Genomic DNA, 13806 nt, shown 5'->3' with positions numbered 1-13806 from the left:
AAGAAAGTGAGGAAAGGGGGATAACTTGGAGTATATTTTAAAAAAAGGAACGCACTTTCCCTCGGTAATAAGCATGTCTGAAAGCGAGTTCTTTAGTCCGTTTATTCACTGAGTTGTATACACTCACTGGTCATTTTAATAGGAACACGTGTGCGCGCATGCGCAGTGCCTTATCTTGTGGCTACTGCCTCATACAAACATGACGTCATCTGGCGGCTTTTCGAGCATGCATTGGCTACTTCCCCCTTAAAAGATTTAAGACACTGGTTCAGGATCATAAAGCTCCAGCATTATATGCATTGGTGCAAAGACGAAAAAAAAAACCCCTCAATTATTCATATCAAGACGATTAAAGCAAGTTAGTAAAAGTTGAAATTGGACTGGGTAAAATCCAAATTTTACCCAATGTGTGTGTTGGACATCCTGAATGAAAGTCCAAACAAGGAAAAAATAAAATAAACCCACCTGACAGTTTGCTCTTTGCCTGACAAGTGAGTTTATTAGAAAACCTAAGGTAAAGTATTTGGTTAACAGTAAACATCCATAGCAAAACAAGTTGCCTAATTAAAGAAGCTACTCGGCTAACTAGCTTTCTGTACCGATAAACCGTTTACTAGCCAGTTAGCACCCAGTGTTAGCTACACTTACCCATAACTTGGACCCTACAAATGGCGCAAGTATCGCACTCGACATCCCAGCTCCACATTGCCACTGCATTCCACTTCTTCAGAGAAAACATTTTATCTGCCCCCGACTTAGATGAAGATGATAAACCGCTATGCGTGTGCACTATCCCCAACTCCTCACCGTCATCCATCTCCGCCATGGCCTGATAGCAGCATTTACAAAATGGCCGCCCTTCTATTTTTCCTCCTCAAAAATTTCAACAAACCCTGCCTACTGCGCTCTGATTGGATAAATATTCCGCACCGTCCAATCAACGGCAGGTATGCAAAGATAAATCTCGAACAGGGCGGGACCTTCTGAACAGAAATGTCGTCATTCCCCTGTGCATAAAATTCGTTGTGGCAGGAGTGATGGCTGTTTATATAATGATGAACATCATAACAGAGGTTTAAAAGTGAAGCCAGAGCCCTTCTACAGAGAGCCTATCCATCCATCCATCCATCCATCTTCACTTCCTATTAATGCCATTGCACCGAAATGGGATGCAATTCATCTAGAGGGCGCTCGCGAGATGCTTCTAGACAAAAAGTCCAAATTTTATTTTAGTTTTTTGCAAATAATGTATCGACTGTATATCAGAACCGAAATCTCATCTCATCTCATTATCTCTAGCTGCTTTATCCTGTTCTACAGGGTCACAGGCAAGCTGGAGCCTATCCCAGCTGACTACGGGCGAAAGGCGGGGTACACCCTGGACAAGTCGCCAGGTCATCACAGGGCTGACACATAGACACAGACAACCATTCACACTCACATTCACACCTACGGTCAATTTAGAGTCACCAGTTAACCTAACCTGCATGTCTTTGGACTGTGGGGGAAACCAGAGCACCCGGAGGAAACCCACGCGGACACGGGGAGAACATGCAAACTCCACACAGAAAGGCCCTCGCCGGCCACGGGGCACAAACCCGGACCTTCTTGCTGTGAGGCGACAGCGCTAACCACTACACCACCGTGCCGCCCGTCAGAACTGAAATGAAAAAAGAAAAAAAAAAACCCTAATGTCTTCTCATTTTTTCTTACAGGGAAGATGATTTTGCCCTTAAAAAGGTAGCTATGTAGGTGGCATGGTGGTGTAGTGGTTAGTACGGTCGCCTCGCAGCAAGAAGGTTCTGGGTTTGAGCCCAGTGGTCGATGGAGGCCTTTCTGATGTGCAGTTTGCATGTTCTCCCCATGTCTGTGTGGGTTTCCTCCCACAGTTCAAAGGCGTACAGTTAGGTTAACGTGGGGCAGCCATGGCCTGAAGTTGGGCTGAAGTGCCCTTGAGCAAGGGCATCTAACCCACAACTGCTCCCTGGGCATTGTAGCATAGCTCCCCACTGCTCTGTGTGTGTGTGTGTGTGTGTGCTCATTGCTTACTTGTGTGTGTGTGTGTTCACTGCTTCAGTTGGGTTAAATGCAGAGGTTAAATTTCACTGTGTGCTTGAGGGTATGTGTTACAAATAAAGGCTTCTATGATGGTTGCATTTTGATGAGGCGATAAACACACTTTGAGTATTTTACTACAATTTAAAAAGGACCAAAAAAATGTAACTACATCTATTGTCTCTTCTGTTTATATAAAAAATATAATGAGCATTACGGTGGCACAGTGGTGTAGTTGTTAGCACTGCCGCCTCACAGCATGAAGGTTCTGGGTTCGAGCCCAGCGGCCAGCGAGAGCCTTTCTGTGTGGAGTTTGCATGTTCTCCCCGTGTCTGTGTGGGTTTCCTCCAGGTGCTCCGGTTTCCCCCACAGTCCAAAGACATGCAGGTTGGTGGCTCTAAATTAACCATAGGTGTGAATGTGAGTGTGAATGGTTGTTTGTCTCTGTGCCAGCCCTGCGATAACCTGGTGACTTGTCCAGGGTGTACCCCGCCTCTCGCCCATAGTCAGCTAGGATTGGCTCTAGCTTGCCCGTGACCCTGCACAGGATAAGCAGCTAATGCATGGATGGATAATGATCGTGGGCGGCACGGTGGTGTAGTGGTTAGCGCTGTCACCTCACAGCAAGAAGGTCCAGGTTCGAGCCCTGTGGCTGGCGAGGGCCTTTCTGTGTGGAGTTTGCATGTTGTCCGCGTGGGTTTCCTCCGGGTGCTCTGGTTTCCCCCACAGTCCAAAGACATGCAGGTTAGGTTAACTGGTGACTCTAAATTGACTGTAGGTATGAGTGTGAATGGTTGTCTGTGTCTATGTGTCAGCCCTGTGATGACCTGGTGACTTGTCCAGGGTGTACCCCGCCTTTTGCCCATAGTCAGCTGGGATAGGCTCCAGCTTGCCTGCGACCCTGTAGAAGGATAAAGCGGCTAGAGATAATGAGATGAGATGAGATAATGATCGTTACATTTTGGGGCTCCAGCTCCATAGGCCCCCATTCATTCTGGACTGTCTGAGGCCCTCTAGTGGTAGGCTGCAGTACAACTTTAACCCCACCCATTCCCATTCCCTTATCAAGTCAATAAGAAAGGTGGCAAACTTCCATTTTAAGTTATAGCTGCACAAATTATTTTTAGGAATAGTGTTCTGTCATTTTTACAAGTTCAGTTGACCTTGATATCTCCACCAATATTTTTTCTTCATGATAAATGTCTTATAAAAGTTAATTTGTGATCAATAAAAAGCCATGGTTGATGTGGTGAAGCCATGAGGGGAAGCTATAGCATAATAGTTAGAGAAGCAACTTTGGGACCATAGGGTTGCTGGTTTGATTCCCTGGATGAGCAGTAATGGCTGAAGTGCCCTTGAACAAGGTACTTAACCCCTGCTCCCCCCAGGCTGCTCTGGGTATGTTGTATGCTGCTCTAGATAAGAGTGTCTGCTAAATGCCGGTAATGTAATGAGATGATTAACAGTGTTGGACATGAATGTGATGGCATAAAGTAAGGCAGCTAGCACTTTATCTGACAATTGTGTGATTTTAAAATTTAATCTAAAATCTTATCCCCAATGAGGACTACAGTACATCAACTTATATTTGTGTGTTAAAGTAATATTAAGGTGTAGGGGAGAGTAGGACAGTTTTTATTCCCATAAATGAATTTCAACTAATCAGGTTTTAGATGGCATCAGAAGTTAGATGTTGCCCCTAAGAGTAACCCACTTCCTTTGAAGCCACAAAGCTAGATACAGCAGCAAGGTTTGTGCAGTTAGATATTTTTGTCAACCAAAACTTGTATTTTGCTTCACCTCCATTCTATGGTGTAATGTATGCTGGTGAATTCATGTTTTGTTAGGAATTAAAGTATGTGTCCTAGAGTTACCATATATAGTATCATTTAACTTCTAGGGAAGGGTGGCACGGTAGTGTAGTGGTTAGCACTGTTGCCTCACAGCAAGAAGGTCCTGGGTTTGAACCCAACGGCCGATGAGGGCCTTTCTGTGTGGACTTTGCATGTTCTCCCCGTGTCTGTGTGGGTTTCCTCCACAGTCCAAAGGCATGCAGGTTAGGCTAATTGGTGGCTCTAAATTGACCATAGGCGTGAATGGTTGTCTATGTGTCAGCCCTGTGATGAACTGGTGACTTGTCCAGGGTGTACCCTGCCTCTCGCCAGGGCCGGCTCTAGGTCTTTGGCTGCCCTAGGCGAGATTGAGTTTTGGCGCCCACCCCCAAGAAAAAAACCCCTCTAATAACATCTAAATAACACTTTAATCTAATCACTCTATTCTATTACTATTAAACAATGTACGGTGCATGGACAATAAACAAGAAGTCATTTTTATCTTTTTCATTATTGTTATTATTGTTATCATTATTAACATAAAGTGTCACAAAGTAAAATGACCACACAAATTCAATACATATCTCCATATAATGGGCAAAAACTCTTCCGCACCCTGTTCAAAGTGTAGTGCATGGACAATAAACAAGAAATTATTTTAGTTTCTTTTTTGCTATTAAAAGTTAAGTCATCTCTGAAGAATTAACAAATTAAATGAATAAAAAATTCTACAATTCTAAATTGTGCAAACTTAAGCACCCTGTTAGGACATCAATGGGCTGTATTTTCAAACAAAAGTGCTATTATGGGTACTTTGTTATTGAAGTCTATTGCTGTTTGCATCTAGTTAGCTAGGCAGACATTGATTCAGGCGTCTAAAATATTAATTTGCCACTATAATGGTTGATATGAGAGATTAGATCAGACTTACCTCTATACTTGGCTCTATTTGTTTCTTCCTGTAGCCTTCGTTTGCGCCCTTGCACACCCGAGAGTTTGGATTTCTTCATTTAAGCACTTGTAGTCTGGGCTACTTTTTGCGTTGGATAGCCATTCTCATTCCCCAATGAACACCGCTCCCCCCGCCCCCCTTATAACCTATCATTGTGCATTTTTAGTAGGCATAAGGAAATCACCGACCACTACTGCGTAGGCTACACTTGTTTTTCAACCTTTTTGAGCCAGGGCGCACTTTTTTCAATGAAAAAATCTCAAGGCACATCACCAATAGAAAATGTTGACTGAAACTAAAATGCTGTTGCCAATATTTACAATATACAGTCATTCTATAATTTTCCACGGTACGCTTGGTGATCTCTCACAGCACACTAGTGTTCTGCGGTACTAGAGTTCGGCAGCACAGTGGTTGAAAACACTGTACACCACTGATGCACTTGGTAACATCTCCATTCAATAACTCCATCCCTCCTTTTTGGTGGGGTTTTGGTCACCCTTGGCGCCCCTGGGCACACTTTGCGCTCTAGGCAATTGCCTAGGTCGCCTATAGCAATCGCTGGCTATGATTACATGGCCAAAACAGAGAATAGCCGCGGATGCGCACTTGCGCGCCCGAAGACACACTATAGACAGGGCGAACCACTGTTGAGCGCTTATTGTTTCATGATTAACAACCACCACCACCACACCCCACCCCACCCCACCCCACCAGCATTGTGTGTTCATACAGTTCATATGTTACAACTACAGTGTCTTGCAAAAGTATTCATCCCCCTTGGTATTTGTCCTGTTTTGTTGCATTACAAGCTGGAATTAAAATGCATTTGGAGGGTTAGCACCATTTGATTTACACAACATGCCTACCACTTTAAAGGTGAAAATTGTTGTTTTATTATGACACAAACAATAATTAAGATGAAAAAACAGAACTCTGGCGTGTGCATAGGTATTCACCCCCTTTCCTATGAAACCCTTAAATAAGAGCTGGTCCAACCAATTCACTTCATAAGTCACATAATGAGTTGATTAAGATCCACCTGTGTGCAATCAAAGTGTCACATGATCTGTCACATGATGTCTGTATAAATTAACCTGTTCTGGAAGGACCCTGACTCTGCAACACTATGAAGCAAGCAACATGAAAACCAAGGCGCCTCCAAACAGGTCAGAGACAAAGTTGTGGAGAAGTATAGATCAGGGTTGGGTTATAAAAAATATCCCAAACTTTGAATATCCCAGGGAGCACCATTAAATCCATTATAGCAAAATGGAAAGAATATGGCACCACTACAAACCTGACAAGAGAAGGCCACCCACCAAAACTCACAGACCGGGCAAGGAGGGCATTAATCAGAGATGCAACAAAGACACCAAAGATAACACTGAAGGAGCCGCAGAGATCCACAGTGGAGATGGGAGTATACGCTCACGGGTAACGGGCTGTTTATTATTGACTCGCGTCCTGGATGTCAGCCCAGTGAAAAGTACTACATTGATACTACATGGAATGAAGATGTCATTTTAAAACAAACGGAGATGGGGCTCGATAGCAGGTACAGATAATGGATGGATGGTCCATGTTCAGTGTGGTGCACATGATGATACCAATCATCAGAGTGACTACATTTCTCCATTTAAATATACTGAATGACCAATTACAAGACCGAAGACATGGGTAATGAAAGAAAACAGTTGAAATATCATTATAATCCAATTATTTATCATTTCTGTTCTAGGGGTATCAACAAATATGTCCAGGCTATATTAGAATAAGCAATAATTTATCTCACCCCTCCCCCCCACTTCCTTTGCCTTACTCTGATATACCAAAGGCATGCAGGCATACATTAGACAATTGCTTTTAATTTCATCAATTTTCCAGAGCAATGATTCTTTTTTTAAAATGAGTTGTAAGGGTACCAACAAAGTTGTCTGTCTGTATACAGTGAAAGTTTGATCTCTCAAGCAGTGCTGACTAGTAATAACTAATCATAACTAGCTGAAATCTGAAAGGCAGCTTGATCATGATGATGAACTGATTGGAAAATATTCTTAATATGATAGGCACAGCTGTTCCATGGTATGTGAAATAAACAGTCATGTTGCACAATGTACTTTTTTAAAAAAGCCATTTTATTCCCTCTCTAGTTAGTTTTTAAAACTGTCTACAATATTCTAGGATATGTGAATGTAAAAGACTGTGATTTGTCATTAAAGCTAGACTGCCTTTCAGATTTTTCAAGTGTAGGTCATAAAAAGAATTTTCCCTGACACCCAATTATTTTTGTTTAATGGACCAAAAGCGACTGAATTCGAATCACAGACTTCCAATTTTATTAGACTTAAAAAATAAATAAATAAAATTAATGAATTTATGGCCATGTGGCCCTAAATGCTCTGCTATTTTTTTTTCTTGCTTCACTGAGATACGTCATGCATCACATGGTGGGCTTTCGCTGTTTGTGCAAAGCATTGTGGGATACAAATTTGAAACAGGAGAGAAAATGGAGGACGTGAGTATGAGAATGAAAGGTGAAAGACCGGCTACAGGAACAGAAAGCGAGAAGAAAAGACATTATGTTGCAAAGGAAAGGAAATGCAGGACCAAACTAATAAATAGCGGCGGTCAGCGAGAACCTCGGTGTGATCAACTATTTGTTTAGTGACAGAATGTAACTGTCAGTGCACGGTCAAAGGTAAACTTGTAGATGGCAGTAATGCAACACTGGATGCCAGCTGCCATAAAACCCAAAAGAAGTAGATGATAAAGTTAAACCTGCGTATGCATACACGGACTTCCTCTGTCTGCTTGACTGCGCGAAGTGAGCGATTTCATGCATGTTATTTACTCAGAAATCCCCTCAAATTAAATAACTTCCCAGCCACAGAATGGCCTGGTTTTTTAAAAAAAAAGATATTACAGAAATAAACATGCATCACAATGACCAAATTTCAGAGGAAACTAAATTTCACCGGTTTTATTAAATCAAAAGGCAGTCTACTTTTCATACAGCTGTCAAATCTGACTGAAATGATCATGATTTACTATCTAGAATAACCTTCTCTGGAAACAAGCATGAATCAGAATGAACTTAAGTTAACAATTTAAGTCATTATTAAACCAGGTTGTTTCAATAGCCTTTTCCATTAAGCATGTCTTGGAAATAAAATAAAGTGCAACCAAACAGTTTCTACCTTTAACCACATATAAGCACTATTTCAGCTATATACAACCCCGATTCCAAAAAAGTTGGGACAAAGTACAAATTGTAAATAAAAACGGAATGCAATGATGTGGAAGTTTCAAAATTCCATATTTTGTTCAGAATAGAACATAGATGACATATCAAATGTTTAAACTGAGAAAATGTATCATTTAAAGAGAAATTAGGTGATTTTAAATTTCATAACACATCTCAAAAAAGTTGGGACAAGGCCATGTTTACCACTGTGAGACATCCCCTTTTCTCTTTACAACAGTCTGTAAACATCTGGGGACTGAGGAGACAAGTTGCTCAAGTTTAGGGATGGGAATGTTAACCCATTTTTGTCTAATGTAGGATTCTAGTTGCTCAACTGTCTTAGGTCTTTTTTGTCGTATCTTCCGTTTTATGATGCACCGAGTGTTTTCTATGGGTGAAAGATCTGGACTGCAGGCTGGCCAGTTCAGTACCCGGACCCTTCTTCTATGCAGCCATGATGCTGTAATTGATGCAGTATGTGGTTTGGCATTGTCATGTTGGAAAATGCAAGGTCTTCCCTGACAGAGGCGTTGTCTGGATGGGAGCATATGTTGCTCTAGAACCTGGATATACCTTTCAGCATTGATGGTGTCTTTCCAGATGTGCAAGCTGCCCATACCACACGCACTAATGCAACCCCATACCATCAGAGATGCAGGCTTCTGAACTGAGCGCTGATAACAACTTGAGTCGTCCTTCTCCTCTTTAGTCCGAATGACACGGTGTCCCTGATTTCCATAAAGAACTTCAAATTTTGATTCGTCTGACCACAGAACAGTTTTCCACTTTGCCACAGTCCATTTTAAATGAGCCTTGGCCCAGAGAAGATGTCTGCGCTTCTGGATCATGTTTAGATACGGCTTCTTCTTTGAACTATAGGGTTTTAGCTGGCAACGTCGGATGGCACGGTGAATTGTGTTCACAGATAATGTTCTCTGGAAATATTCCTGAGCCCATTTTGTGATTTCCAATACAGAAGCATGCCTGTATGTGATGCAGTGCCGTCTAAGGGCCTGAAGATCACGGGCACCCAGTATGGTTTTCCGGCCTTGACCCTTACGCACAGAGATTCTTCCAGATTCTCCGAATCTTTTGATGATATTATGCACTGTAGATGATGATATGTTCAAACTCTTTGCAATTTTACACTGTCAAACTCCTTTCTGATATCGCTCCACTATTTGTCCGCGCAGAATTAGGGGGATTGGTGATCCTCTTCCCATCTTTACTTCTGAGAGCCGCTGCCACTCCAAGATGCTCTTTTTATACCCAGTCATGTTAATGACCTATTGCCAATTGACCTAATGAGTTGCAATTTGGTCCTCCAGCTGTTCCTTTTTTGTACCTTTAACTTTTCCAGCCTCTTATTGCCCCTGTCCCAACTTTTTTGAGATGTGTTGCTGTCATGAAATTTCAAATGAGCCAATATTTGGCATGAAATTTCAAAATGTCTCACTTTCGACATTTGATATGTTGTCTATGTTCTATTGTGAATACAGTGTCAGTTTTTGAGATTTGTAAATTATTGCATTCCATTTTTATTTACAATTTGTACTTTGTCCCAACTTTTTTGGAATTGGGGTTGTACAATTATAAGTTTTCACTGAACGGTTGTAGCTTTAAAGGCTCAGTTTTTACAGTAAATGGGCAGTGATATTAAGAATAGCTTTTTCCTGATTTACTGATGCTACTTTTTTTTTTAAAGGAACACAAAATAAATATAACAAATCATAACATTAGGTGTAAAACATAAGGGAGTATCAGACCTAGTCTTGAATTCCAGGAAGTGCATTATCAGCCGGATCCATAGATCACAGTTCTTTCTTTCTTTCTTTCTTTCTTTCTTCTACCATGTAAATGCACTGGAAAGCCATTTCCCATTTTCGCTCTTTGTTTCTAAGTAAGGATTTACAGAGAAACACATTTAAACAATGATTCATTTGTTTTAGGAAATAAGTCCCCAGTGCACAACTCTATGGTTATTCCAGGGCTGTGTCAGCTGCAAATGATCTAATATCCCAAAAACACACTGCTCAACCCTGCTTAGTAGACTGAGCTTTCACTGAGCTCTTTTAAGTATTTACTGAGCAAAGACACTGAATCCAAGTTATCAAATCAGAATAATATGTACAGTCAGTCAAAGTCCCTTCCCACGCCATGTGGCGCATAGGGCAGCGTCGATCTCCGTTTCCATAGCCCTTGGCCTCTCGCTTATTACATAGCTAGGGTTACAGTGGGGGGCTAGTACTCTGGTAACTGCGAGAGTTTGACTCCCCACTCGCATCTGTATTGCAGCGTGCCTTGCCAGATGGCAGTAGGTACCATTTTTATGATGGTCTTTTGGTATGACCCAACCATGAATAGAACTCGCAATCGAGAGGCGGACACGCTAACCACTAGGCCAACTCACGGTAGACTAATATATACAGTATACTTTGGAAAAAGCTTGCTGGCTAGTATGGCTAACTTCAGAGATGGACAACAAATGGAAAAAAAAAAAGCTGACTCTAGAAACCAAACATTTCTTGACTGTTCATATATGGTGGAGAAAATTATGTAAATTTAATTTTAGGTTGAACTATTCTATTAACTAACTTGCTTATGGGTAGATAGAATAATCAAACACACTATCAACTGTCAAGTCTGAGTTGTTTAATGTCTCTGTCTCTCTCATTACATGTTGATCCTGAGACACCAGTGATGCTGACCTCTTCTGCTCCTCGGACCTGCCTGATCCATCCTGATGCCCTACGTCTGGCTCGAGTCTCATCACATCGCTCCTGTGGAGGACGGCCCCATATGGACAGTCAAAAGTTGCACTTAGAAGATGCTCTGGACACTTAGTTTTGCTCTGATGGCTGAGGACTACAATCACCATGATGACTTTCGGACTGCAGTTGCCATGGACAGTTTTATGGCGTATTCACACCTACATTGTTTGGTCCAGACCAAACAAACCAAATTTCCCTTGGTCCGGACCTTTTGGGTTGGTCTGAATACAAACCACTGAATTCTGGTCCGGACCAAACAAGCGGACCGAGACCGAGCTGCAAGGTCGGACTCGGTCCGGACCAAAGGAACCCTGGTGCGGATCTTTTGGAGGTGTGAAAGCAGACTGGACCTAATCCGACAGTTTTGCTTTTTTGTACCTCGGGAGCTTCCGTTGTTTGTCGAGCATTATGGGAAACAGAGTCTTGACACTCCACCGCAAAGTGCAAACACTGTTTCGGTTGTCAAGGGAACCTTACAACAGTCGTTCAGTCATTCAGACCAGTGGTAGGCTAGACTACAGAGTACAAAAAATGAGTAGGGGGCAAACGTGGGCCGAGGAAGAAACGCGTACCCTTGTGGATATATGGGCAGATGTCCACATATCTGAGCTTTTGGAGAGAACACACAAAAATGCCAACGTGTTTGCTGTATTCAGTGAGAAAATGAAGGAGAAGGGGTTCACGCGCTCCCCAGAACAATGTCGGCTAAAAGTGAAGAAACTCCGTCAGACCTACATTAAAATCAGGGACATTCTTTCAAAAAGTGGCGGTACTAGCGACGCAAAAAAGAAATTCATCTATTGCGTGAAGAGCCAGAACTGTCACAACATGATGTGCGCTCATCAGCGCTATCCTCCGTAGCCACCTTGCCCTTTGAAGTTGTCGTTGATAAATTACTTGTACAACAGCATAGTAATCGCACAATTGTGAAAACAGTAAAAACTGGAAAAAACATATAGCTTTGATGACATTAAAAAGAATAACAGCACGGAAAGCCTCCATGACTACTTTTGAACTTAACGCTTTGTGCGCGTGTCGTCTCTGACCAATAGCTGAACGACCTCAGGGCGCGTGGCTTTGTTGACAGATTTTGGTCCACTTACTAAAATGTACAGTGTGAAAGCGAACCGCACCAAAATGAAAAAATAAAAAAAACATTTGGTTCGGACCAAAGCAAGTGAACTATCGAACTATCCTGGTCTGAATACACCCTTACACTCAAGTTTCCATCAATGAACGGTTGGTAACGTCAACAAAACAGACTCCATGCTAAAACTATAATGAATTTCCTGGTTACATAGTTGTACTTTGTGACTACATAGGACACAGTTATAGAAGCGAGTTATATATAATCACGCTATCTGTTATCACCCAGATGAGGATAGGCTCCCTTTTGAGTCTGATTCCTCTCAAGGTTTCTTCCTCATTTCGTCTGAGGGAGTTTTTCCTTGCCACCGTTGCCACAGGCTTGCTCAGTGGGGATAAATTGGGGATAAAATTAGCTCATGTTTAAAGTCTTTAATTTTCTGTAAAGCTGCTTTGTGACAATGCCTGTTGTTAAAAGCGCTATACAAACAAACTTGATTTAATATAAAGAGAGAATTCAACTGATACTATGGCTGCAAATACACTGCAAAAATGATTTTACTTATCAACTAAAAATATCTTTAATATAGGCAAATTCATCTAATGTCATGATTTAGATGGCTTTTAAACAAATCTAACATTTATTAAGCCCATTTTTAGGTAGTTTTACTCATTAAAAACATGAAACTGTCTTGTTCTGTTGCCAGATAATTTTGCTTATTTCAAGCATTTATTTCTAAAAAGAAGCTAAATTATGTGGCAGTAAAATAAAACCATTCTAAGCTTAAAGTATTATGTTTGCAAATAGGATTAATAATCTTAGATTTGCTTCAAAACAGTCTAATAAAGTGATATTTTAGTTGAAGTTCCCTGTATTCAAGATATTTTACTCATCTCATCTCATTATCTCTAGCTGTTTTATCCTGTTCTACAGGGTCGCAGGCAAGCTGGAGCCTATCCCAGCTGACTACGGGCAAAAGGCGGGGTACACCCTGGACAAGTCGCCAGGTCATCACAGGGCTGGCGCATAGACACAGACAACCATTCACACCTACGGTCAGTCACCAGTTAACCTAACCTGCATGTCTTTGGACTGTGGGGGAAACCGGAGCACCCGGAGGAAACCCACGCGGACACGGGGAGAACATGCAAACTCCGCACAGAAAGGCCCTCACCGGCCACGGGGCTCAAACCTGGACCTTCTTGCTGTGAGGCAACAGCGCTAACCACTATACCACCATGCCGCCATGTTTTTATTTACTAAGATATAAATTTGTGCAGATTACTGTTATTTATGTGATGCTTTTGTAATTAAAATGCAAGAAAATAAAAATGCTGCAGTGGTCCAGTATAATACATTGCTGCCTCATGGCTTTGCATCTGCTGTGACCCTGACCAGGTTACACCAGGTTACTGGTTAAAGAATGAGTTCAGTTAGATGAACTGTTCAATGATGTATGGCATAGCGTTGTTACCTGATGATCACTCCAACACTGTGGTAATGCTTTATGCATGGATAGCAACCCCTGGGTTCGATCTGTACGTCTGTGTGTCTGATTTGAAATGTTCATATAGTTAGAACATTCTAACTATATGAATAAATGCTCATATAGGCATTTAGTTAGTCATGATTGATAAAATATGTCGCTTGAGGGGGACCAGCTGTTCCTTTGACTTGGGTTCTTAATTGTAATTTCCCTGATAGCCTGGGTGAAAGAGGTCCGCAATTATTCTGCTTATTTATCGAGTCCTAGAGTCAGACGGTGGAGGGTGGGCCGGTTACAGCCTATAATTCTCTCTGCAGTCTCCACCAGACTACGATGGAAGAGGTGAGAATGGACTCAATAATGAAAGTGTAGGGCT

General features: G+C 41.8%; 1 protein-coding gene across 1 annotated transcript in view; it reads right to left on the bottom strand.

Moving 5' to 3' along the window:
• Window positions 1–861, bottom strand: part of rnf7 (ring finger protein 7) — a 19699-nt gene extending 18838 nt beyond the window's left edge. Inside the window, exon 1 of the mRNA XM_060923590.1 lies at window positions 649–861. Coding sequence (XP_060779573.1) covers window positions 649–826 — 178 coding nt within the window. The 5' untranslated portion in view covers window positions 827–861. The remainder of the gene's footprint in view (window positions 1–648) is intronic.
• Between the last annotated feature and the right edge of the window lie 12945 nt (window positions 862–13806).

This window comes from Neoarius graeffei, chromosome 6 (assembly GCF_027579695.1).
Source record: "Neoarius graeffei isolate fNeoGra1 chromosome 6, fNeoGra1.pri, whole genome shotgun sequence".
In the NCBI taxonomy this organism is placed as follows: Eukaryota; Metazoa; Chordata; class Actinopteri; order Siluriformes; family Ariidae; genus Neoarius; species Neoarius graeffei.
This window is presented reverse-complemented; position numbering and strand designations above follow the sequence as displayed.